Source organism: Hyperoodon ampullatus (genome assembly GCF_949752795.1).
Source record: "Hyperoodon ampullatus genome assembly, chromosome: 6".
Lineage (NCBI taxonomy): Eukaryota > Metazoa > Chordata > Mammalia > Artiodactyla > Ziphiidae > Hyperoodon > Hyperoodon ampullatus.
In genome coordinates this window covers 27,828,951-27,856,806 of record NC_136919.1, presented here as the reverse complement: position 1 = coordinate 27,856,806, position 27,856 = coordinate 27,828,951, and the positions used below count along the sequence as shown (strand labels likewise).

Sequence of the window (27,856 nt, the reverse complement as noted above, 5' to 3'; positions counted from 1 at the left end):
TGCCTTTATGAGAGGAACTGACAAGAGAGGGCTGATTAAGGGAACTGAAACCATGTAACTGGGCTTTAATCTCTCTCCTGTTGGTTAAGCTCTCCAGGGCCAGTGTAGTTTCTTGCAATGCTTCTTCCTTCAGCCTTCATTCACTTGTTTTTTTCTTTTGTGGTATGCAGCCCTCTCACTGCTGTGGCTTCTCCTGTTGCAGAGCTCAGGCTCCAGACGTGCAGGCTCAGCGGCCATGGCTCACGGGCCCAGCCACTTCGCGGCACGTGGGATCCTCCCGGACCGGGGCATGAACCTGTGTCCCCTGCATCGGCAGGCGGACTCTCAACCACTGTGCCACCAGGGAAGCCCAGCCTTCATTCACTTTTAAAATCCCATGGGGCTTTGCCCTCACCAAGTAAGCTTCCCTAAAAGCAAAGTGGACACAGCCTGCTCCAGAGCCGTCACATTCCCTGATACCTCTGTCACCTGTGTGCCTAAGGACAGCAGAGGCTGGCAGCTCTGCCCTGGACTTCAGTGTGTCAGACTCTGAGGAAGAGGAGAGGGTTCTTTGCATACTTCTCAATATGAATGTCTAAGTAGCTTCAGAGCTTTCAGTCCCAGGGATTTTTAGATGCTTCCAATATCCTCCTTGGGAAGATTCTTTACTCATGAGCATTTCCAAGAAAGGCAGGCATGGTTTTTGCCGTAGATTTTGTTTAAAAGTGACCCAGGGGATTTTAAATGGACAGACTATGCTGCCAGTCCTGGCTGCTGACGTCTAAATGCTCTGCTTTCATCTTTCCTGATGAATGCCAGTGACGACTCAGATGTGCAGAGAGGTTCTGGCCCTCTGACCTGCTGAGCTGCGCTTGGTTCAAGAACTCTTGACTTCTGCTTTATCACACCTGAGTGTAAATGAAGGAATTCAGCTCTAGACACTTCCTATGCCTTTCAAAGCTGAACGCTTCAATAGAATCAAGGCCATGTGGATGATGGCATTTTGGAAGTCATTCAGCAAACTCACATAATAAATGTTTTATGGGTTGGAGCGTCATTACTGGTCTTAATCCAGGGGTGGCATCCACCCAATCAAAACGCTCTTAAGTTGACACTTGCTATATAATGCAACACCAAGGTGGGATGCTACATTTCCAAAGCAGGGTATTCTCTTGAGCCTTTTTTTTCCTTTCTGGATGGTGGATGCAAGGGAAATGGGAATTTAAAATGAGTTAGCTAAAAGACTGCTCTTAGTAAAAAGTAAAATGCATTGTGATCACCAAGTAAACTGACCATCACATAATTTTAGGCAAACAGTAGTCTTTTCAAGAAACAAATTATCAAAGCTCCTAACACAATCATCTATTCACCAATCCTTAAAAGGGGCATCTCAAAGGTGGTGAGCAAGTCTCTCCGTGGGATGATGTTAAGAGAAAAAATAATCTGTAAAGGAATTGGGAGCACTCACCGGCCACATGGATAGTAAATAAGGAAATGGATATTTTTCTTCAAGGTTTAAAAAAAAAAATCCACAACAATTAATGAGCCTATCTATAACCCTTTCCCAGAAAAAAATGTAAATTGTAATGACTAAGTACATTTGCAACAAAGAAAATGTGTTCACGGTAAAAAAAAATAAAGTCATGAGATAATGTACAAAAGGGAAAAAGATGTGAATGATGAAGTGTTAAAAAGGGGTTTCAACAGATGAGGTTGTTCAGTACAGGCGCCCACACTGTCTCCTTTGCTCTGGCAGCTGCATCCCTCGCCAGCCAGGCAACAGATGTACATTTACTCAGAGCCCACTCTGATCCACACTGTGCATTGAGCTTTTGTATTCACTGCAAGAGCTTACGGCCCAGAAACCCCCAGGTGAAGAGTCGCAGTTTCCTCCAGATTGTGCCTTTCTATCAAATTATGCTTGTCTCTTCCTTTCCCAGGAAATTCTAGATGAGTCTTGTGTGTGTGCGTGTGCACACTTGCACACAAACTGTGAGCTGTGTCAATTCTCTCAGGCTGGGCATCAAACGTTCTGCTGCTTCAGTTCTAAATACTCCCATTACTTTGTTGTGAGGCCAAAAAAAGGTTTACTAGCTATTTTCTCATGCCTGTGGTGCTGGGGCTGAAATAAAATAAGGGTAAATCAGATTCTCCACCGGGTTAAATCCTCTTCTCCAAACAGGCTCTCTGCCTTTGACTCTGAGTCTGTGAGTTTATTCAGGGCGCCTAAGGCAGTTGTTAGCCAGGGTTTCCACGTTGGTCAGAATGCACCCTGCAGGTTTCCTGGACATGTGGGGCAACACTTTTGGCTAAATCGTTCTGGACACAATAAATCCCCCAAGCTCTAACCTTTCCTCAGTCCCTGTACAGCTTTCTCCTGTGTGGCCTTGCCTCAGCAAGATGCTGATCCTTTCTGACAGTGAAGCACAAAAGGAGAAATAGGAAATGACAGGTCAAACCCACGGCAGTCTTCTCCCTCATGCCTTTCTCGTGTGTCCCTGCAAGCAGCGCCCATCCTTGGAGACACACGGCAGTTTAGGGTGATAGGTTTTTCTATGGTTAATGTGCTAGAGCAGCGGTCCCCAACATTTTTGGCACCAGGGACCAGTTTTGCGGAAGACAGTTTTTCCACGGGTTGGGGGGGGGGAAGTTCAGGCGGTAATGTGAGCGATGGGGAGCGGCAGAGGAAGGTTCGCTGGCTTGCCCTCCGCTAACCTCCTGCTGTGCGGCCCAGTTCCTAACAGGCTGACGACCGATACCGGTCCGCGGCCTGGGGTTTGGGGACCCCTGTGCTAGAGAATACACAGAGCACCAAGGACGAGTCCAGTTGAACTACCTTTTTTGAGAATTGCCATTAGTTTGTGTCACATAAGTCACCCCCGAGGAGTCTTGCCTTCTTTCTACTGCAGGGACACACACACACACACACACACACACACACACACACACACACACACACACACACACACACACACACACACACACACACACACACACACACACACACACACACACACACACACACACACACACACACACACACACACACACACACACACACACACACACCCATTCTGTGAAACACCTGTCCAGGCACAGATTGAACTCCCAAAAGAGCCTAGGGAGCTGGGAATCTGACATTTGGAGTCTTCCAACTAGAAGGTTCTTTTTTCATCTCTCAAGGAATATTAGAACCAGAAAGATCTTGGAGATCATTTAGCCCAACCCCACCTTTTACGGATGAGAAATCGAACCCAAAGAGGGAACATGCCTTATCAGAGGTCACACGATTACTGGGGGCAAAGCCACAACTGGGATCCCTCCCTCTCCTGGCAGATCAGGCCTGAGACAGGATGACTGCAGTGTGAGGATAATGGAGGATGCACACTCAGGGGCGGGGGGTGTGCTGAGCTAGGCACTTGGGATCCGTGTTCAAGTGGCCCAAAAAAGACTGCTCTAGGATACACCATATCTCTCCAGGAAGGGGCAAAAGTAAACATGGCTCCTGGCTCCCAGGAGACGTCCCTGAGCATCAGGGGAGTTCTGCTCTCTGTCCCGCAGCTGCTCACTTATTTTCAGGTCTTGGGGGGAAGATCAAGCACCACAGCAGGGTTTCAAGATCACTCAGCTCTCTGCCATTAACCCATCAGCTGTAATCAGCGCTGGTTCCTAGCAATGCCCCTCATTCGGGAGGAACATAAAAGTAGAACCCAATGGGTGGGTAACTGTCCAATTACATACAGAACTAACTGCGACCTTCAGCAAATCATTTAATGTAGCTAAGTCTCAAGTTACAAGTAACGTAGCTAACAACTGGCCCCCTGAATGAACTCACAGACTCAAAGTCAAAAATGAAGGGAATTGGACCACAAACTCTATGTTCTTTGGGATGTCTCTTTTCTATTTCACTGGGATGCTGTGAGGATAAAGTAGGCAAGGACTGCAGAATACAACTAAATTAAAAGATGTTATTCTTGCCCTTATCATTTATGGAATATTCCTCAGCACGTATCTTGGAGGGCTGCCATCATTATTGGTCACATTTTTCACCCAGAGAAGCAAAGGAATGGAACGGCTGAATCAGGGCTCCATACTTGAAAACTAGAGTAGAACCGTAGGTCCTTAATATTCAGTTCACTATCCATTGGCCATATCCCCATGGCTTCCCATCAGAGCATTTGACCCCATGTCAGTTTGTGTCCCTTGGGGAAAAGGAACTGGTGGAAGATATGTGATCAAAATTTGTAGGCGGGAGAAGAGTTTTTGCTGAAAATCTTAGAATGAAAGATCTATCATTTTTACCCAAAGAGAAGAGAAAATTCATCATAAAGTTCTGTTTTGTTTTTTGGCCATGTGTGTTTTTGTTTATTAGAATTGCTATTTTCAAGTCTTATTAAACATTGGTCATTTCATAATTATGTCAGAACTGGAATGTTTTAAAAATATATCTTTCAATTAGAAAATACTGCATTGATGTAGAATTTAAACATATATATAAAACAGAAGAAAAAAGACTGTACCATTAGCACTCAGAGATAACAGCTATACATTTTTAGTTTATTTCTTACTAGTCTTTTATTTGTAATTATAAATTTGGGATTATACTTGTAACACACATGGTGTCTTGTTAGGGTCTATTAAATATTCAGACCCACAGACAACCACATGCTTCATCTGGCACTGGTCCACTTGGGAGGAACAACAGCTTGCCAACAGGGCAACATCACATGCTCCTCTTTAGCACATGCCCTTGCAGTGGTCCAGTACAGTTCAGGTGCAAGGAGACTGCAGACATATCAGAGGATGCAGGAGCCACCAGCTTAAAAGACTCATCATGTCCCTTAGGAGTCAATATATGGGATAGCAACTCCATAGACATAGCTTCCAAGTTCCCACACTGGACATGCCAAGTGTCCAGAGTCACTGTACTTGGAAGTCACAGCATGGCACCTTTTCAGGTAATTATAGTTCTCTGAGTCCAGATGCAATTCACCAATCAGGGGTTAATTTTGCCTAGTAACACAGCTGATACATATCTTTTTCTAAGGAAACAGAGCTAGAAAACTAAGGGAAGTTCAAATTCTCTTATAGAAGAGAAAAACTTTTATCTGCAATAGTATATACAATTTTTTAGCCTTCATAAAAATCATTTCACTAAATCACAAGCATGTTTCTTTGCTATTAGAGGCTTTTCAGAAACATGACTGCCCAAAATGTGTTTAGACAATCCTCTAGTGCTGTGTATTTAGCCAAGTTTTCCTTCCACTCTTAAAACTATCACTGACATGAACATCCCTATATACAAATCTTTGTATTTATATAAAACTCTGGTTATCTCCTTAACATAAATTCAGGGCATGGAATTAATGACTGAAGTTTATAAAACTCTCAGTACATCTCGACCAGCTGCTCTTCAGAAAGAAAATGTCAGTTTACATTTGAATTGTATGAAAGTATCTGCACCTTTAACAACACGGGTTAAACTTTAAAACATTTGCCAAACTTATATGGAAAAAATACTGTATTTAAAATAATTTTTCTTTGATAATTGATGAGTTTAGAAATGTTTATATGCATATAGTCAATTTATTGTTGTTAATTGTCTATTTTTGTCCTTTCTCATTTTTATTTTGGGAAGCTCATCTTTTTAAGTATTAGGAATATTTACATTGGAGTCTCATGCTGCAAATATTTTTTGCAGTCTTTATTTACTTTTTCTTTTGGTAGGAATGCTTATTTTCAGGTAGACAAATCTATCAATCCTTTTCTATCTGCCTGCAACAACATTCCTAATTGAGGATGCTTTTGTGGGTGTGTATGTAGACTTTCTAAGTGTTTGAAATCCATATTTTTCTCACCTCATAATGTGCGTTGAAAAGCTTTCCACTTACTTTAAGGCTCTGGAACAGTTTACATATTTGTGGGTTTTATTCTTTTTTTTTTGATTAATTAATTTATTTTTGACTGGGTTTTTATATTTGTGTTGAGTCTTCGTTGCTGTGCGCGGGCTTTCTCTAGCTGTGGCGAGCAGGGGCTACTCTTTGTTGTGGTGTGCGGGCTTCTCATCGCAGTAGCTTCTCTTGCTGTGGAGCATGGGCTCTAGGTGCGTGGGCTTCAGTAGATGTGGCACACGGGCTCAGTAGTTGTGGCATGCGGGCTCTAGAGCGCAGGCTCAGTAGTTGTGGCACACGGGCTTAGTTGCTCCGCGGCATGTGGGATCTTCCCGGACCAGGGTTTGAACCTGTGTCCCCTGCGTTGGCAGGTGGACTCTCAACCAATGTGCCACCAGGGAAGCCCAGCTATGGGTTTTCTATCCCTTGAAAGTTTGAAGGAATTTATACTATAGTTATGTGTCCCCAGTACTATTTTGTGCGATAAATTTTAGACATGTTTAAAAATTTGTATTCATTTATTCAGCTTTTCTACATTCTTAAAGGCATTGTTAGTAAGTTATCTTTTCATAGAATATTATCAATTTTATTGAGAAGTAAGCATGTATTGGCATAGAGTTGAATATACAATTTAAATAAAACTACAGTGTAGACTTTAAAGGTTTATATATTTTTGCTTATATATTCTTTTTCTTGACTTTTTCTTTTTTAACTTTTGCCTTTCTTATATTAGACTAACCAGGGGTTGTAAATTTTACTTATTAATCCTATTGTTTTCTGATTCACTGATTTTTCATAATTTTTATTGATCTGTTTCCCTTGCTTTCCTTAGGTGTTTTTGTTTTTTGGGTTTTTTTTTTTAAAGGGAAAAAACTCTCTATAATTACAAAAAGCAATTGCAGGAGAACCTAGGCAATGAATTTTCCTGGGACTGGGAAGAAGAGAGGAAAATATGTTAGTTAGTGGATCACTCAGGGATTTATGTCTGAGTACATGAGAAAATGATATGTTTATGGGACAGGAAGAAACCAGGACCTGATTCCAGACTAATTCTAGGACTAGGCAGAGCTGCCATTAAACCATTACAGACAGAACCCAATGTGGCCTCCAGGTTTTATCTGAGGAGTGAAGTGTGTCACCTTTTAAGGTACTCAGAAGGGTGTCTTTCATGCTTTCTCTTAGTCCTTGGGCTGGTGAGAAAAGAAAAGGGAAAGGTAAGAGGAACATGGAGATCAGCCTTCCTCTGGGAGAGGGCACATCCCCCATCGCTCTAAAGAGGAGGTGATACCAGGGTTTCAGTGGAATCTCCTTCTCTGCAGGGAGAGGAAGTTGGTCTGTGATCCTGAAGAAGGTAAAGATCGGTTTCCAGCCAGGTTCTTTGTTTCCCTGACTTCTAACCATTTAGTCCATGACAGACGCTGTGCCAAGTCATTTGTATGAAGCATCTTATTTAAGTCGTGACAACTCTGTGAAATAGGCAGTCACGTTATCCCCCATTTTGGGGGGAGGGAACAGTAGAGTGACTTGCCTGAAGTCACATAGACAGGATGTGAGCCCTGGAAGGTCGGACTGCAAAGCATGTGTTTTAAACCACTGTAATAGATCATGTTTTATCACTGCTGACCTTAATTCCTATGGCATAGCCTTATTATTTAAGGGGGAGCTTGTCAAGTCTAGGATCAATGATCAAAATGAACTTAAAGTACTACGACTCATTATGTCCATATTATTTCCTCCTCAAAATTCTATTCTATTTCTCATCTTAAAGCAAGTAAAACATTTGCATAGAAAACAATACTCGAACTGAATGTCTGAGCAATCAGTACATTCCTCAGCATGCCAGTCGGTATTTTTATTGCTGCTCCAAGGAGAGGGGAGTGGGAGAGGGCAGGTAGGGGACGGGGGAGAGTTGGGGGGCGGCAGCTTTGGGAGAGAAAGCGGGGAAATAATAACTGAAATTACATCCCAAGTAATCTGACGTTGTAGCATGTTCAGACACAGAAATGTTTATTTTAAAACACTCACAAAGTCATTTTTTAAAAATCAAATTAAGATGTCTAAATGCTAAATCATTTTACCAGACAATATGGATCTGTGAGCTTTAAGCTTTTGAAATAGTCTCCCAAGAGGCCTGTCTGGCCACTTTTTTTTTTTTTTTTTTTTTTTTTGCCTCTTGAGAGAGAAGAATGCAATCAATGAAGGTAAATTTGCAACTTAATTGAATGTGATGTAATGTGAGCAGAGCCAGAGCTGCCCAGAACAATTCACAGCAAACTTCAGGTCAAGCGGTTTCTTTCATCTCTGGCCTCTCTGGAAGTTCAGTCAGAAGAGCAAGAGATACAGGCCTGGGGGATTCTATTCCACTCAGATTGAGGCTTTGTATCAAGGCCAGCATTTACATTCAAGACCTCTTCTGAATACACACAACGCACAGCATATTGTTTCAAGAGTACAGTAGCTGTTCTTAACATGGCAGCCACTCAGGCCTGTTCATTTAAAAAATATATACGTATGACATTCAGATATTCTTTTAAAAAATATATGTATATATACTTAAATTCAGGAACCAAAAAGCAAAAGCCACCTATAAAAGACAAGACCTATTTTAATAAGATTTTATGCACAGCTCTACTCACTCTGTTTGGCTGAAACAGGGCATGCCTGATAAGGCTGCTGGTGAACGCCCAGGAAGAGAGGAAAGAGGAGAAAAGGCAGACAGAAAATGTTGTTTAGGATCCAACAGTAAAGAAGGAAATCCTTTTCTGTACTTACAATAGCAGTTGGGGTGGCAGCCAGCACACAGTAGAGCACCAGAGGGGTGACGAAGCTTTCTTCCTCTGTCCCCGGGTAAGGCTTCATCAAGTCTCCGTCCTGACAGAAGAATCCTTGGATATGCACCTGAAAAGTGTCAGTGCATTCGAAGTAGTAGGCAAGCAGCACTGTCCCAGCCATGATGACAAGCTGAAAATACAGCATGGCCACACAGAGACATTAGCAGGGCTTCGGAGCCGCGCCCGCCCCTCAGAGCACACTCCCTCCATCACCCAGCAGCTCTCCTTGTATTGGTATTGGCACGTGTGTGTGCCTGGCTCCATGGGCTCCGGGCTCAGGGAGTGTGTGCTTACTTGTCTGCCTTGTAACATCTGTTACATAAACCTTCCAGAAAATAATGAACAGCTCCCATCTGAGAAGCAGACCACAGCAAGGCTTGTAGAGAGACCCAGGTTCTGCTGCGCCCCTCTCAGGGGATGCATGGGAACCAAGGCAATACTGCCATTCAGGACAGAGGTGAAAAGTCAAAGGATAGTGGCATATGAATTGGCAAGATGTAGAGTGAGATCTGTTCATGGGCAATTTCATAAAATGTTAGAGAGAGACTTACTTTATTATAAAGTATGAGAGGCAGGTCAATGATGCATGAATGAACAAACAGGAAAGCTAAAGCCTAGAAAGGTTAAGGGAGATCTTCAGAACTTAAATTACCGGCGTGGATGAAAACATTGTACAGGTATCCTAGATCAGTCATAACTTTTATCCTTTTCCAAAAAGATTTTGCCTTTATTCCAAAATGCTTTCTACCAGTAAGTAAAGGACTTTACTGATGATCACATCTTATGATAGATATATATATCTAGAGATATATATATATATATAGATATATATATAGATATAGATATATATATATATAGACATATATCCTTCATAAGGTTTGGACACAAAAAGGGACACAATTATCCTTTCATTTGATTCAGAAATGTCCCAGATACTCACCGAGGTTTAGATGTAGCCTTTAATGGGTATGAGGAGTTGGGGGAGTATGGAAATGCCATTATTTTTCTCATTCCCATTAGGAAACACCAAATGGCAAGATGAGACGGTAATAAAGGTAGACAGAAAAGAGGTCTTTTTTTTTTTTTTTTTTGTGCGGTACACGGGCCTCTCACTGTTGTGGCCTCTCCCGTTGCGGAGCACAGGCTCCGGACGCGCAGGCTCAGTGGCCATGGCTCATGGGCCTAGCCGCTCTGTGGCATGTGGGATCCTCCCAGACCAGGGCACGGACCCATGTCCCCTGCATCGGCAGGCGGACTCTCAACCACTGCGCCACCAGGGAAGCCCAGAAAAGAGGTCTTTGAGGTCACAAAATTACAGAAAGTTAAGATGGAAAAGATCTTGGAGATCTTTCCGTCTAACATCTTTATTTCATAGATGAGAAAACAGAGGCCCAGCAAGGAGAACTGACAACAGCTAGATTATCCAACAAGGAAACCAAACATGTCCTTAGACTGACAATCAGCAAAGCAGGGAAACTAAAATGGGGAAAAATATTTTAAAATGTTGATTTGTTTAAAGGTATCAAAGTAATCATTTTGGGAGAAGAATCAGAACTTGGTAGGGCATCTTTGTACATCCTTTATGGCTTAAAATTGGTTTCTATTTGGAAGTACATAAGGGGCAGGGAGGGGGGAACTATAATCTTTTAGGTTTTAGTCTCAAGTTCTTATTCCAGCCCTGGAATGACTAACCTAAGGTCACATAGTTAGTTAGTGTTAGACCCAGGACTAGAATCCCACATTTTCTGATCCCCAGGGGGCAAAACACCTGGGTCACAGCATCAAAATCACATCATACACAAAAGTGTGGAGAGTTATGGGGAGAGGCAAAGTAGCTCAACTCCAATGAAGAGAGTTGGCATCTTTATCCACGTTCACCATTTGGCATCTTTATCCACGTTCATATCCATTTCTTTAGCCACCACACTGAAGCAGAGCCTTGCACTTTGGCCACTCTCTCACACCTGCTTCTGGTACGTTAGCTCTGCAATTCCTCCTCACTCTAGCAGAAGCCATCATTTTCTTTAAGGGTCATTTGGATTAAGAATCTTCCCCCAGGACTTCCTGGTGGCACACTGGTTAAGAATCTACCTGCCAATGCAGAGGACATGGGTTCAATCCTTAGTCCGGGAAGATCCCACGTGCTGTGGAGCAACTAAGCCCGCAAGCCACAACTACCAAGCCCGCGTGCTGCAACTACTGAAGCCAGCACACCTAGAGCCCGTGCTCCGCAACAAGAGAAGCCACTGCAGTGAGAAGCCCGTGCACCACAACGAAGAGTAGCCCCCACTCGCCACAACCAGAGAAAGCTCACGCACAGCGACGAAGACCCAGTGCAGCACTCCCCAACCAAAAAAAAAAAAAAATCTCCCTCAACCCTCCATTTTCTCTCTTTGGTTAGAAGGCTTTCCTCTTTGGTTCAGAAGCCTCGAGTATCTCCAGCGTTAACGTGTCGAAAGTACAAACGCCTAACCATCCTGTTATAAAGGTCTTTACCTTTCGGCTGTATCCATCACCACCTTTATCTCCAGGTAGGCTCCAAATCATACTTTGCAATCACTCTCTCTCACACATGACTTGTTTCTGGCTCTACAAGGATTTTGTTCCATTATCTGACATTTTCTACCCCTTCTCCCCCGGTGGACCTTCTGGCACAACTTCTGACCATCCAGTAATCTCTAGACATTCGCGTGTGTTTCTCTGTGCCTGAAGTTGTTTATTGGCACGTGTAAATTACCAATGCTCATGCCTGCCATCTCTACTGTTTCAAGCATTTTGTTTATTTCTTTTCTCTTGAGCAATAGAGAAGAGACTTGGACAAGGATGTTTCCTATAGGAATGAGAGATAGGTGCTCCCAAGCTGCCCCACTGATTGGTGCTCTTTCTAGTAGCTAGTTTATAAAGTCAAGGCCATGAAGTTTCTGTTTCTTTTGTGCTGCACTAGTCAATTGAGTCGACCTGACAGGAGGGAACCTAGCCAGCTGACCCGAATGTTTTGGAGCTAACACTAGGATTCCAACAGTTTGGGGGCTCTGCCTCTGGGGCTGTTTCTGTCTCCTGCACAGGCTTGATCTGATTTCTCTGTATCTCATCCATGTGGCAGGAAACACATTTCTCTCTCTCAGCTTCATCAGCCCTTAGGAGAAATAAGCTTGGAGAACAGGCAGGATCGATGGGGGCTTTTTGGATAAAACAAAAACAAAAATGGCATCTAGCTTCCTCTATTGAGGAAGAATATTATATTTTACAAGGGACATTTGTGCTACCACTTCCATTTAAAAGAGAAAAAGGTGAAAATGAAGGCAAAATAATGTGTGTGCGTGTATATATATGTATGATCTCTCTATATACGATCTGTGTGTATACATATTATATATGTATATATATTATATATATGTATATATGTGTATATATATGTAAGAGGACTCAGAAAAATGAAGAATAGAAACTTTTAAAACAGAATTGTCTTAACATCAAATATGTCAAAATCAACAGTAACAATAAAAAAGCCAAGGTCAATATATCTAAATTTGCTATACATAGAAAAAATCTTGAATAGCTGCTTGGCCAATTTAACTATGGAAACAGCATTCAGAGAGAAGTGGATGAATGCATGAATCAAGTGCAGGACATAAAGAACAGAGAACCTTGGAGACGCAGGGTGGTAGAGGTAGATGGGAACTTCCACAGCCTACGGGACAGAACTGACCCATCAGCATGAGTCACCTTGGCCTTGGTTCCTCCCCTGAGCAGCCAGAAACCCCTTCCTGTCATTTTAAAGCCATCCTCAAGCGCCCCGGAGAGTCCTCAATAAAATACCAGTTAGAGTTGCACGGAAGCAAATATAGAACCATTTGGATCTTGATTTCTAGGTTTCTTTTCTATTGAACATTCTCTTGCGACCATATATGAAAAAGAAGCTTATGCATTTACTGCAGGAACAGAAACAGCACGTTGATTCTGCTTCCACAGGCAGAGAGCTCTGCCTTGCAGCACTGATGACACACAATTAGCCGTGGGTGTCCTCCCTTCCTCCACCCTGCCCTGGCCCACAATTCATCACTGTCTAGGTTTGTGTCACTCGTGCCAGCTGGCACACTTGCCGTCTCCGCTGCCTTCTCCAGCCCCATTTAGGGAGGCATGGAGGGAGGCCATAATGTTGGTGTCACATGAGCAGATGGTGAGGCTGTGCTGGACCCAAGTGCTGGTGGAAGGGTTGATGGTATTAGTGTGAAAAAAGCAATTACGGCTGTGGGGAGATAATGAGGTAGAAGGAGCTCATGTACCAGGGATTTTCCTCAGCTGTCGCTTTCTAAGAATGACAACCCGATATATGAAAATGCATTAAATCCTGATCATTCCACAAAGATTCAGAAGGCAGAAGCCAGCAATATCTGAAATCCAGCCTCTCAGAGTTGAGAGTGCTGTGTTTCTACCCAGGTTCTCTGCTGATTGGAGAAAAATGAATGTCACGGAGGGATAAGTGGGGAGGTCACAAAGCTGAGAGAAGAGGCTGAGATGACAAGTACATTTTTCTTTGGTCGGTAAAGTCTGAAGCAATTGTGGACCACTAATTTATATGACAGGATACAAGCTGGGAGAGCAGGGGATAGATAAATGGTGCTGTGACTCATGTTATGTATATGTATCCAGGGATGTAGGGGCAGACACATGACGTGGAAATGAGAGGACTGGTAGCTGGTCTGGAGTGTAAAGGGCGTGGTTTGAACTGGGGACTCCTGGGGCTGGGTGACCAACCATCTCAGTTTGCCCAGGACCAAGGGGTTTCCTGGGGCATGGGACTTTTCAGTGCTAAAATGGAGGTAGTCTTGAACAAACTGGGGTGCTAGGTCACTCTACCTGAGACAATGTTTCCCTCCCCAAAGAGCTTTCTTATTCTGGTCTGGCCAGGAGCTATCAAGACCAATGCCAATTAATCAGCCAACCAACAACTGTTTCCGAAAACCGCCTCTGTGTTCAGTTCTGAACTAAGTGCTGTGAAGGTGAGGAATTCTCAGACGTGCTCTCTAACCTCAAGCAATTTGTGATCAAGCTAAGTGGGGAGCGCTCGCCAATACAGGAAACAGACAGTGATCTGTAGGAGGGTGTCAGTTGATCCCAAGCTGGGTTTCACACATGGCTGCATGGGTTTGGGGAGGGATGGGTATTGGCAGAAGGAGAACAAGGGAAGGGGCTCCTGCGTGGAGAAGGGGTGAGGGCAAGGGGATGGAGAGGGCAGCGTGGCGTGCGTTCAGGATACTGGTTTGGACTAAGCCTCAAGGACATATGTTCAATTCCATAGCGAGATGGGCTAAAGGAAACTCAGCAGGAGGAACGCTGCATCAGAGCTTAGGTGATAAGATTTGGCATGGCTGTGATGCAGAAGCAAAGTCTTAGGACTCCAGGGGATCGTACACGTTAAAGATTTCCATGTTGTTCAGTATTGAGGAAGCATGTTAGGCACAAGGGTCAGTAGCTGCACGAAAGGGCTGGGCTGGGAAACCCTCAAGTGGCACTGATGGAAGTGGGAAACAAGGTAGTAAGTTAGAGGGGAAACACCTGAGAAAACTGACAGTGGAAACACCTGAGACCTCACTGGGGACCCTTAGAAATAAGGATAACACTTTGAGAGGGGCTGAAAGTTCTCCATAAACAATATGGGCAAGATCCAAGGAGAAGAGGAAGGAGTAGGAGATGGAGGGGGACGAGATGGTGAAGGTAAAGGCGATGACCTATATTATGCATGTGTCCTCGGAACTGTTGTAAGCACTTGACATAAATTAACTCTTCTTCTGCCCAGCCACTCTCTATGTGGCACATATATTATTTCCATTTTATAGAAGAGGAAACAGGCGCAGAGAGATTACATGAATTGCATTAAAGTCACACAACTCGGGTGAACCTAGGATGATTACTATAATTATGGTGTATTTCTCCACACAAACTTGGGCAGCCTGGGGAAAATCAGGTTACAAATACGTCAGCATAATATTAAGGGCTAAACTATGCGCTACAGACTTGAGTACTTTATTCAAATGTCTCCTAGTATCAATTTCATCTGTATGAAGGTTAATAATAACTCATAAATATGCACTGAGGCATGTTTATGTATTCTCATTTTGTTCCAAAAAGACGTTATACCAACTTCCACCAAATAAAGTAAGCAAGCATCAAAGAGCAGTTGGAACAGAAGAAGAAATAAATATGGAGATAGGAGTTACATCCTTGAGTATAAGTTGTCTAATAGTCAACACAATAAGGAAATACTGGTCATTTTCACATTTCACAGTAGCTATATGATAAAAACCAACCAACGGTTGAAGAGTAGAATCTTTCTGATATAGTGACTGGATAGGAATTCAGCCTGAGTTCTCATAAGGGACATGATAAACAATGACAATACGGAGTATGTTGGTGCTGTTCTTTATATGGGACCTCATATCAACTCTTAACATAGGCCGATGACATCACATCAAAGCTAAATTCACAAAAACAATAGTGTGAGATAGAAGGGAGGAGGTCGGCATCATGATTCGGTCTAGGTTGAACTTGAGAGATACAGCACAATGAAAGGTTAAGACTGCTAGGCTGGAAACCTGCTCTGCTGCTTTTACTAGGTGTGACTTAAATTCCCATGCCTCTGTTTCTTCGTTAGTAAAGTGGGGCTAATAATGCTACAGCACCTACCTCTTCAGGTCATCATGAGGATTAAGTGAGGATTGTGTAGTACTTAGAACAGGATCTGACTCATCATAGTAAGCATGCTCTAAAAGAATGGGTAGACCATATATTCTTCACTCCTTCCTAATTACAGTTTCTCTCAGGTTAGCTTATTAAAAACTACTGGGTAGCAGTGAATTAGATACTACCTTTTAATAAGTTTCCTGCTAGTGAAATACAGACCTGCATCTTTTTTAAAAAATGGATTTCATTGTTTAATAATACTACAATGTTATTAGTAGAGTAGACTAGCGGAAGGAACCTTTGCTCAGGCTACTCTCTGTAGGACAAATCTTTTAACCTTTCCTCATACCGGTTTCTTCTGTGAAAAAAGATTGAGTTACTTTTCAGGGTTGTAATGAGAATTGAGGATATTATACATAAATATCAATGACACTATTTTGGCACATAGTAGATGCTTAATAAATGACATCCCTAGTTATTAGTAGCTTCATTTAGTGTTACTGTGTCTTATATATGTCCCTTATTGTGGTTTTCCAAACTGCAGGTCTCAAATCATTAGTCGATTGTGAAACAAATGTACACAAAGTAGGGTTCAACTAGAATTTTTTAGTGAAAAAGAATGGAACAGAATTGAATATATTAGAGTTTTATACATAGTAAGGACAAGTGTTTTCTTTTTAATTTTATTGAAGTATAGTTGGTTTGCAATGTTGTGTTAATATCTGCTGTACGGTAAAGTGACTCAGTTATACATATATACATATTCTTTTTCATAGTCTTTTCCACTTTGGTTTATCACAGGATATTGAATATAGTTCCCTGTGCTATACAGTAGGACCTCGTTGTTTATTCATCCTGTATATACTAGTTTGCATCTGCTAATCCCAAACTCCCAATCCTAAGGACAAGTGTTTTTATGTGAAACTTTTGTTGAGTATGTAACATGTAGGCAGAGGGAGAATGCATAATACAAAGTGAAATATATTTCTTCCTATGGGTTGTATTTAAAAATCCTTCAATAAAACGTGATTTTATTAGATACTTGTCTCATCATAAGCAATTTATTATACTTTAGTGCCTATGGCACGTAGGTTCAAATCCCAAATCCACTAATTACTACTGTATGTCTTTGAACTTAACCTGTCTATGCCTTAGTTTCCTCACCTGTGAAATGAGTTCTCATAAGAGTGGTATGAGAACTATATGATTAAGTATATCAGAATCACTAAGCAGGCACTCAATAACTGTTAGCTGTTATTTTATTAAGACTTAAGTAGAATATATATATTTTTCTGAATAAGCAAATAATACCACATGCACTATACATAAGAGAATATGAAGTCATCGCATTAGCCAGGACTGAATAATCAACTAGTTTTTCCATCTATAAAATGATGCTTCTTGACAAGCATCTTATTTCCACAAATATGAATTTTCAAGAGTCAAACTATTCTTAGTTTTGCTATTTGCAAATGATATTATCTCAAGATATGAAGGAATAAAAGTAAAATATTAAGCAATCAATTAGTCCTCTTTTGTCAATGTATTTGATCATTGATTGTCTATTATATTTTTGTATTTTATGAAAGATTTTAAAAAATTATTTTATTGTGGTAAGAACACTTAAAATGAGATCTATCCTCTTAACAAATATTTTAGTACCATCTGTTATTGTTGACTATAGGTCCAATGTACAGCAGATTTCTAGAGCTTCTTCCTTTTGCTTAACTAAAACCTCATGCCTATTGATTAGTAACTCTCTATTTCCCCCTCATTTTGGGATCTTTTAACTAATAGGCAAGTAAAGTGTGGTTAAGAATGACATCCTCCTGTGAAAACTGAAAAACCTACAATGGACCAGTGCATGTATATGAGAATTCATTCCTTCTTTAAGGAGAACCAAAGGTGTACCCATAGGCAAGGATATGTAGATGAAATGAGATTGTTCAGTTATTCAGCTAGTATTTATTGAGTGCCTACTACTTGCAGACATTGGAGATTTTCAGTCATTGACAAAACTGAGTAACAAATAACAAATAACACAAAACACATGATTTTTGGGCTCATGGGGATTTCTGTGGGGGAGACAGATATCATAAAAGAAAACCCAAGGGAATAATAATAATGACTCTCATTGACCACATAACCAGCTACATACCTTGAAATGCATCCTGTTACACGATCCTCATGCCACCCTGTGAGATGATGAGTCACCCTCATTTAAAGCAGAGTACGTTTATCCAAGCTCACAGAACTAGTGAACAGTGGAGCCAGGATTTGAACCTCTGGTATCAATTAAGCATAAAGAGATGATGCCTGTAAAATGCTTAGCCTAATGCCTACTTAGTAAGTGCTCAGTCCTTTCTCTTACTCTTTGATTTCTGTTCACTTGTCCTTTTCAATGCTTCTTGACATGGCTCTGGGGTAAGACTGATCACCACCCCCATCACTTTCCTTTCTTGGTATTTAAGAGCACTACTTTCGCCTGCCTCTGACTATTCTGGCTCCTTTCATTTTTCCTTTTCTTCTACCTGGTCTGTAAATGGTAGTGCTCTCCTAGGACCTATCCTTTCCCCTCTTTTCATTTTCTTTCCATGTATTCTTCTTGGGAGATCTCATCTTCCTATGGCTTCCACTCTTATATTGATTCCATTGACCCTCATATTATCATTCTTGGTCCTGTTTACTCTCCTGACCCCCAACCTGTCTGTGCTCCACAGACACTCCAAATACCACAAGTCTGAAATGAAATTCAGCAGGTCTCCTCCCCTCAATGTGCAACCTCTAGAGTTCACTATCCTGGTAAATCCAACCAACATCTTCTCAGTCACCCAGGCTAGAAATCTCAACGTCATCTTAGACACTTCCTCCAGCTTTCTTTTCTTCCCACCCCATACCTGGTCAGCTCCCATGTCTTTCTTACTGTAGTGCCCGTCCTGTGTATCTCATTTTTCCTATGCCAACTGCCATGTTCTTATGCAGGCCTCCATGTTCTCTCATCTACACTACTGAAATCTTGTCCTACCTGCTCCTGCTGCCTTCGAGATCTCAACCCCTTTATGCCATAAGTTACCCTGCTACTAAAGAGTTATGATTCTAAGGCACAGCTATGATTGTGTCTTTCTACTCCAAAATCTTCAGTGATAACTATTTCAGATAAAACAAGCAATTTTCTGTGTATTTTAACACACTGGGGTCTGTTCCACTCATGTTTTTGATAATGTAGAGAAGCCCGCCATTTGAATAGAGACCAACCCAGGAAAAACCCCATCAGGCATTGCTCCTCAGGTAGCAGAAAATACACAGGTCTACCTCTCAGCCTCGGCTGACTACATGTCCCTATTTGGCCACTTCTTAAAGAACAAATGCAAATACCATAACCTTGTCTTTGCGTGTGTGTGTTTCCATCCTCCAGCATCCTGTTGGTTATTTATTAGTGAATGATATGAAGAAATGTAGAGTGTATGATAATATTTTCAGGTAGATTAACAGCTACACTGAGGAAGGGATTATTATTGGATCTAAGTCAAGCTAAATTGGGCCACAAAATTTTCTCTTTGATCTTCTGCTGTTAGGGATATGTATATTTTTAATTCAAAGACACAGATGAATACATATAAGGAATGTTAAATGTATAGTGACACAAAACTGGCAGGCATAGCTAATATTAGAGAAAGCAGAAAAAAATTCAAAATGATTTTGGTGTTTGAGAACATTGCTTGGGGACAAATGTAAAGTCCTACAGCAAGGCTTTGCTATTCCTTAACTTCAGGGGCTGGTAGAGTGGAAAGCCGAGAACTCTGACCTGAGAGGCTCACCAGCCTTGGCCTTCACTGACCCTGACCTTCCTCAGGGATGCTTCAGACTCAGAGACCAGGAAGGTCAGAGCTCAGTAGATGTTACATGTGTGGGAAAATGAGTGATGAGATGAGGAGTCAAGAGAAGTCTTTGCAAAGCAAGTCCTGGATGACTTTGATGCACATTTTATTTACTTACTTAGTAAGAGAGGTGTATGGAAGCAGTTTGCAAATGATCCCTATGGTCTAAATGGCTGCAGTCCTACTACCTTTAAAAAAAAAAAATTTATCTGGTGCACCGGGTCTTAGTTGCAGCTCGCCAGCTCCTTAGTTGCAGCATGTGGGCTCCTTAGTGGCAGCATGCGAACTCTTAGTTGTAGCATGCATGTGGGATCTAGTTCCCTGACCAGGGATCGAACCTGGGCCCCCTGCATTGGGAGCGCAGAGCCTTATCCACTGTGCCACCAGGGAAGTCCCACCTACTAGCTTTTTGTTAACAAACTAAATTGATTTGGGTGATAATCTAAGGTTTCTCAGCAGAATCATTAGAAGTCAGCAAACTACTATGAACACCAACTATGTGCCAAATCCTTCAGCTAGTTGGTAGGAACTTAAAGATGAAGGAGTTCTTAGTTTTTCAAGATATGAGCAAGTGACAAATTGATGGGTGTTTTTTAAAAAATTTATTATTTTTTATTTTAATTTTATTGGGGTATAGTTGATTTACAGTGTTGTGTTAACTTTAGGTGTACAGCACAGTGATTCAGTTATACATATACATATATTCATTCTTTTTCAAATTCTTTTCTCATATAAGTTATCACAGAACACTGAGTAGAGTTCCTTGTGCTATACAGCAGGTCCTTGTTGGTTATCTATCTTATACATAGTAGTGTGTGTATGTTCATTCCAAGCTCCTGATTTATCCCTCTCCAACACATTTCACCTTTGGTAACCATAAGTTTGTTTTTGATACCTGTAATTCTGTTTCTGTTTTGTAAATAAGTTCATCTGTATCATTTTTTAAAATCAGATTCCACATATGAGTAATATCATATGATATTTGTCTTTCTCTGTCCAACTTATTTCACTTAGTATGATAATCTCTAGGCCCATCCATGTTGCTGCAATGGCATTATCTCATTCTTTTTTATGGCTGAGTAATATTCCATTGCACATATGTACCACATCTTCTTTATCCATTCATCTGTCGATGGCCATTTAGGTTGCTTCCATTGTCTTGGCTATTGTAAATAGTGTTGCAATGAACACTGGGGTGCATGTATCTTTTCAGATTATGGTCTTCTCCGGATATGTGCCCAGGAGTGGGATTGCTGGATCATATGGTAGTTCTATTTTTAGTTTTCTCAGGAACCTCCATACTGTTCCCCATAGTGGCTGTACCAATTTACATTCCCACCAACAGTGTTAGGAGGGTTCCCTTTTCTCCACACCCTCTCCAGCATTTATTGTTTGTAGATTTTTTGATGATGGTCATTCTGAATGGTGTAAGGTGATATCTCATTGTAGTTTTGATTTGCATTTCCCTAATAATCAGCAATGTTGAGCATCTTTTTGCGTGCCTCTTGGCCATCTGTATGTCTTCTTTGGAGAAATGTCTATTTAGATCTTCTGCCCATTTTTTGATCGGGTTGTTTGCTTTTTTGACATAGAGCTGCATGAGCTGTTTGTATATTTTGGAGATTAATCCCTTGTTGGTCGCTTCATCTGCAAATATTTTCTCCCATTCTGTGGGTTGTCTTTCATTTTGTTTATGGTTTCCTTTGCTGTGCAGAAGATTTTAAGTTTAATTAGGTCCCATTTGTTTGTTTTTGTTTTTACTTTCATTACTCTAGGAGTTGGACCAAAAAAGATACTGCTGCCATTTATGTCTAAAAGTGTTCTGCCTATGTTTTTCTGTAGGAGTTTTATAGTATCCAGTCTTATATTTAGATCTTCAACCCATTTTGAGTTTATTTTTGTGTGTGGTATTAGAGAATGTTCTATTTTCATTCTTTTACGTGTATTGATAGCAGTCCAGTTTTTCCAGCACCACTTACTGAAAAGACTGTCTTTTCTCCATTGTATATTCTTGCCTCCTTTGTCATAGACTAATTGACCATCGGTGTGTGGGTTTATTTCTGGGCTTTCTATTCTATTCTATTCCCCCCTGCTCCCACCTCTGGTAGCCACAACTCTGATCTCTTTCTCTATGAGTTTGTGAACCTTTTCAAAAATAAAACACTAATACATATTGGTATAAATTGAAAATCTTTATCATTGGAATTAATATGTGGTATGTCTTTATTTTTCTAGACTTTAAAGTACATAAAGTAGAATCATACCGTACATGCTGTTCCACAGCTTGTATTTCTCCTGACATATTTTGACCATCTTTCTATGTTAGTACATAGAGATCTTTACAGTTATGTGAGCTAATATGTTCTGATTGACACAGGTGTATTCAGGAACCAGAATAAAAGAGGAGAAGTAGGTGCAAACTCAAAAGAGGAGAGCTCTGCGTGGCAGGCAGAGGAAATCAACCTTTTATTATATACTCAGAAGGAAATAACTGAAGGATTTTGAGCAGAAAAGTGGCACCATCAAACATGTCATTGAAGAGGGTGACCTTGATAGGAATCTGTATTAGATTATAGCAGAGACCCTTAGCAGAGAAATCAGAGTTGGTATTGTACAAAGGTTAGTTTACAGGTCAGTTACCAGGTACTCGAATACCAGTAATAGTGCAGTGCTATCACATTTCCAGAGCAAGCTCACAAAATCCTATTTAGCTTTCTCCCTCACATTGGAGTAGGAGTAAAATATTGTCTGTTATACATTTAGTTTTCAACTACCATTGTGAATATAAAGTAAATGCATTCATTAAACTTTTATTGATAAACTACTACATGATAGGCATTAGGGAAACAGCAGTGCACAAAATAAAGTCTCTGTCCACATGGGGGAGGCAATAGAAAAGAGTAGATTTGGGGGCTGGGGAAAATAAGTTTAATTTCGAACATATAAATTTTGAGGTGCCTATTAGACATTCAACAGAAATGTCAAGGAGGCAGTTGTTATATAAGTTGGAGACATATTTGGGGAGTCATCAGAGTATGTGATCGCCTAGTTAGCGAGCATACACAGAGGAAAGGGGGAGTCCAGGAGATGTGATGAATGAGCAAAGGTGAATGAAGAAGCTGGTGACAAGATATGGGTTGGTGGGAAAGTAACAGTGAGCCCAGAACAAGAATCTCCAAAGATGGGAGATGGGGTGGTCCAAGACTTCATATAAGGGCACCAAGCAGGCAGAGTGAGTGGTACTGACTGATGGTATGAGTCTTCAAGCTAAGTGACTTTTTTATTTTTTAATTGAAGTATAGTTGATTTACAATGTTGTGTTAGTTTCTGGTATGCAGCAAAGTGATTTAGTTATGTATACATATATATATACATACATATATATATACATTATTTTTCATATTCTTTTCCATTATGGTTTATCACAGGATATTGAATATAGTTCCCTGTGCTATACAGTAGGATCTTGTTGTTTATCCATTCTACATATGCCAGTTTGCATCTGCTGATCCTAAACTCCCAGTCCTTCCCCCACCCACCTTCCTCCCCCTTGGCAACCACCAGTCTATTCTCTATGTCCCTGATTCTGTTTCTGTTTCATAGATAGGTTCATTTGTGTCATATTTTAGATTCCACATATAAGTGATATCATACGGTATTTGTCTTTCTCTTTCTGACTTACTTTGCTTAGTATGATAATCTCTAGGTCCATCCACGTAGCTGCAAATGGCATTATTTTATTCTTTTTTATGGTTGAATAATATTCCATTTTATATATGTACCACATCTACTTTATCCCTTCATGTGTCGATGGACATTTAGGTTGTTTCCATGCCTTGGCTATCGTAAATAGAGCTGCTGTGAACATAGAGGGGCATGTATCTTTTTGAATTATATGTCTGGGTATATGCCCAGTAGTGGGATTTCTGGATCATATTGTAGTTCTAGTTTTAGTTTTTTGAGGAACCTCCATACTGTTCTCCATAGTGGCTGCACCAATTTACATTCCCACCAACAGTGTAGGAGGGTTCCCTTTTCTCCACACCCTCTCCAGCATTTGTTATTTGTAGACTTTTTTATGATGGCCATTCTGACCGGTGCAAGGTGGTACCTCATTGTAGTTCTGATTTGCATTTATCTGATAACTACAAGCTGAGTGACTTTTAAGGAGAGTCTACAAGAGGCAATGAGGAGCAAGGAAAACACCCACCCTGTCTCTAAGTCCAGTAGCACAAGGGGTGTAGGAAATAAAACTTGGCCAATTGGGAGGGCTGCAGGGAAGCAATATAATTAAGAAAGCCAAGTTCACGGTAAGAAGAAGAAGGAATTGTTCAGACAAGGTTAAGAAGATAAGGGGCTTTACTGATGACAGACCTGTGAGTTTTGGAATTTGTAGGGCAGCAATGTAGGGGCTGAGGAAGGTGGGTGATGGGATCAATTAGAGATGCATGGAGCTGTGTGGGCATGAGAGACCACAGGGTGAGAGGTGATGATGTGGAGTCCTTGTCTTCTAATTGTGGTTAAGACAGACAGGGACGAAGGGCAGGACAGAATTAGCCCTGATGTTCTCTGAGGCAGATTAGTGGGGATGTACTGAGAAGGCAGGAAGAGACAGAGGAAGCTCCTCTGCATTGTGTTGTGAGTTAAAAAAAAAAAAAAAAAAAAGCCTGTGCGTGCTAATCCAGGAATGTGACCATTTAAAAAATGTTTTCTGAGTTGTGGCAGTTTCGCGCATCTCTAGGCAGCATGGATTCCACCCTTATCTCAACAAATAACATGTTGAATATCCACTATGGTACCAGGCATGGAAAAGAATGGAGAGAAAGGAAAGCAGCCACATCTCCAGGAAACGTCAGTCCTCAAGTGCAGCTGTGCCTGTTGTCTAGCAGGTGATAAGAAGAGACCTGGCGGTTTCAAAACCTTTTCTTGCTCTTTGGGATTCCAGGAGGTACATTTCCCTCCCTGTCTCCAGAACAGAAAGGGCCAGTGGTCCACTTCTCCAAGTATTCCCATGCTGGAGACTGTGGTTCAGAAATGCCTGTACCATTTTATAATAAGCATCTAACAAACTGTCAGAGAATGACACAAATATAGGACCACCATCTTCATTCTTCAAACTGCAGAGGACCTAAACCCACGCCCCCACCCCCAACCAGGTTTCCTTTCCCCTGTGTTTTTAAAGAAATGAGAAAATGCAAGGAAAAATCGTAGTTTGAAGTCAACAGAACTAGAAATGACAAAATCATGCCAAATGTGCCATAATTATGACTGACAGCACCAGTTGTCAGAGAGTTGGGTCTTCAAATCACTTTCCACATGGCACTTCAGACAGTCATTACCAATCGATTAGAACTAGGCGACCCCTGATGACATAGGGGTACCACCTTTTCAGATGTATGACATGGGTCCTAAAACAGGTTAGGCTGCCATGAGGCTTTCAGTACATGCTTGAATGGTTCCTGTGCTCCTTCAAAGTACTCCACATTCCTGAGACAAGAAAACTCTGGTTCCAGAGTTTCTTCTCCAGAGGAGAGGCACATGACAGGCAATCCAGCACGGGGTACTGCCAGACATTTGCTCATCAATGGTTTCTTTCAATTTTGGAGGAAGCCAGTAACTTCAGTAAAGACGGTTACCTCTTGCCCTAGGTAAGAACCCCAATTCTGTCAGCTGAGAATGCTGACTGATGAAATCATGTGATTCAATTAAGTCCAGAACATTGAATGGAACAAAGATTTTTTCTTCCCTCTAATATTAGGTTAAGTTGTCCCCAAACATATTTCATTAGGAAGAGGTTATTATACCCCTCTAACAATCCTAGGACCACTTCTCAATTTGATTCTTAGCCTGGGAGAGGCTTTCTTCACCGTGTCTTTGGAAAGAATGTCCAGCTATGTGGTCAGCCACATAAGCCCAGAGCGTTGGGGTTACTTAAACAATTTTTAAAAATTAATTAATTTATTTATTTTGGCTGTATTGGATCTTCATTGCTGCGCACAGGCTTTCTCTAGTTGCAGCAAGTGGGGGCTACTCTTCGTTGCAGTGCGCTGGCTTCTCATTGCGGTGGCTTCTCTTGTTGCGGAGCACGGGCTCTAGGCTCATGGGCTTCAGTAGTTGTGGCATGTGGGCTCAGTAGTTGTGGCTCGCAGTCTCTAGAGCGCAGGCTCAGTAGTTGTGGTGCACGGGCTTAGTTGCTCCACTGCATGTGAGATCTTCCCGGACCAGGGCTCGACCCGTGTCCCTTGCATTGGCAGGCGGATTCTTTCTTTTTTTTTTTTTTTTTTTTGCAGTATGTGGGCCTCTCACTGTTGTGGCCTCTCCCGTTGCAGAGCACAGGCTCCGGACGCGCAGGCCCAGCCATGGCTCACGGGCCCAGCTGCTCCGCAGCATGTGGGATCTTCCCAGACTGGGGCACGAACCCGCGTCCCCTGCATCGGCAGGCAGACTTTCAACCACTGCGCCACCAGGGAAGCCCGGCAGGCGGATTCTTAACCACTGTGCCACCAGGGAAGTCCCTAAACAATTTCATTTAGAGAAGCAGATACTGAACAGATACAGCATTTTTGTTCTTATGTTCTCTCTAAATTGAACTAAGATAAGAACAGGCATTAAGCTGCTTAGAGATTTGAATTAGAGAAACAATTATTTTAATACACGATAGGAGAAAGGCTTTCAGAGCCCTTAATCTCCGGATTCTTATGAAAAACTGTTACTCTTTGGATATCCATGCCTGACTGGAGGTTCTGCAAAGCAATCTAAGCCTCCTTTTCTCATTTTTATCCTCTTGGGTTGATTTTTGTTCCTTGAAAATGATTGTTCCATTTTAAAACTTTCTGAACATGGCACAATGCATAATCTGTATCATTTAGCCCTTTAAATACTCTGCCATTATACTAGGGTACTTATGACTGAGCATGCCTTTTCAATGGAAATTTATTCACTGAGATGTGAAATTACTTTAGAAGACACATTTAGAGCATTTTTTTTTTAAGAGGAGGGAACACTTCTTTTTACTTATTTATTTATTTATTGGTTGCATTGGGTCTTCTGCGTGCAGGCTTTCTCTAGTTGAGGCGAGCGGGGGCTGCTCTTGGTTGAGGTGCGCGGGCTTCTCATTGCAGTGGCTTCTCTTGCTGTGGAACACGGGCTTTAGGTGCATGGGCTTCAGTAGTTGTGGCATGTGGGCTCAGTAGTTGTGGCTCGCGGGCTTTAGAGTGCAGGCTCAGTAGTTGTGGCACATGGGCTTAGTTGCTCCGTGGCATGTGGGATCTTCAGGAGCAGGGCTCGAACCCGTGTCCTCTGCATTGGCAGGTGGATTCTTAACCACTGCGCCACCAGGGAAGTCCACATTTAGAGCATTTGATTTGAGCCAGGCATGCTGAGCTGAAAACGTTCAGGAAGTTAGTTATATTCTTAAGTAGTTAATAATTGTTCATCATAAGCTATCTTTTCATTCTTGACTGCTGCCTCTGCCTTCTGACCTCACAAAACAGCCAGTAGAAGGTAGGGAATCCAGTATATGAAAGAACATCTCAATGGTGTCTTCACATTTTCACATCATCTTTGAGGTCAGAACTGTTTTAACTAGAGTGTGCAGTCAGGGTGCTGGTTTGAGCCCTACCAACTGACACCTTACACCTCACATCATCTGCCTCTTACTGTGTCCAAAAGTAGTTTCTGAAAACTGTCAGTACCAGTGTATGAGCTAACTCAGGCTTAGCCCCACCCCTTCCTAGGCACAGGCTCTCTGCTTTCTATGAAGTAGGATAGGATCTCTGTTCTCTAGGGATCAGGAAATATATTTTTCGCCAGATATGTTGAAGAGGAGGTTATATTCACTCATAAAGACAGAGAGGTGTGGGAGACAGAATAGTAATAATCATGCTACTTTAATTCCTAAAGGTAGTCCAATGAGCACTCTGGGTCTGGAAGACACATCCTTCCACCTGGGAGCCTGTGAAAAATCAGGGCAGCAGGCTAAGAGGTCCCCAGGGATTGTGAACACAGAACAGCTATTGTGTTCCCAGAGCCTCGTGTAGGTGCTCCATGCGTCCTTGTTCAATCAATGAATGAAAACCAGAGGACAATTGTAAGACCCAGATGCCAGCCAGATGGGTGCCAGTCCACAGACGACCGTACCTACAGTTCACATTCTCTCAGGTGCCTCAAGGCAACTATTAGCAGCAAGCAGTGCCCTGGAAATTGCCACGTAGTAAATCTAAACCCTAGTAGAAACTGAAAACACTTTCCTGCATAAATATCTCTTTAGATTCCCTTCCTCTCCCTGTGACAGCTGTAAAAATCCTCCTCTCAGACGTTGCAGTGAAGGACAGGTTGATATTAGTACCCAGTTAGGTCATCTAGAAGCCTGAGAGGGGAGGAATGAGAGGGAGTTGGAGTTGACTTTGTGTTGCTTCTTTGAGTTTTCTCTCTTCTTGGAGAATCTTCTCTGGAGGTCAGATTTCTGAATCCAGTTGTCTGAAGGGCTTGGCTCCAGAGGACATGTTGTTGGGACCTCCCTCCTTTTGGGAGCCGCTGCCCGTGGCCTCAGGGAAGAACCCTGACACAAGTGGAGAGGCCTTGTCATTGCAGC

At 41.9% G+C, this 27,856-nt stretch overlaps 1 protein-coding gene across 1 annotated transcript in view; it reads right to left on the bottom strand.

Annotated features, from left to right (window-relative positions):
• The window catches only part of PLPPR1 (phospholipid phosphatase related 1), a gene marked incomplete at both ends in the record, with an annotated part of 121,298 nt that overhangs the window by 37,567 nt on the left and 55,875 nt on the right, over window positions 1-27,856 (bottom strand). Inside the window, one exon of the mRNA XM_079706330.1 lies at window positions 8,643-8,831. Coding sequence (XP_079562456.1) covers window positions 8,643-8,831 — 189 coding nt within the window. The remainder of the gene's footprint in view (window positions 1-8,642; window positions 8,832-27,856) is intronic.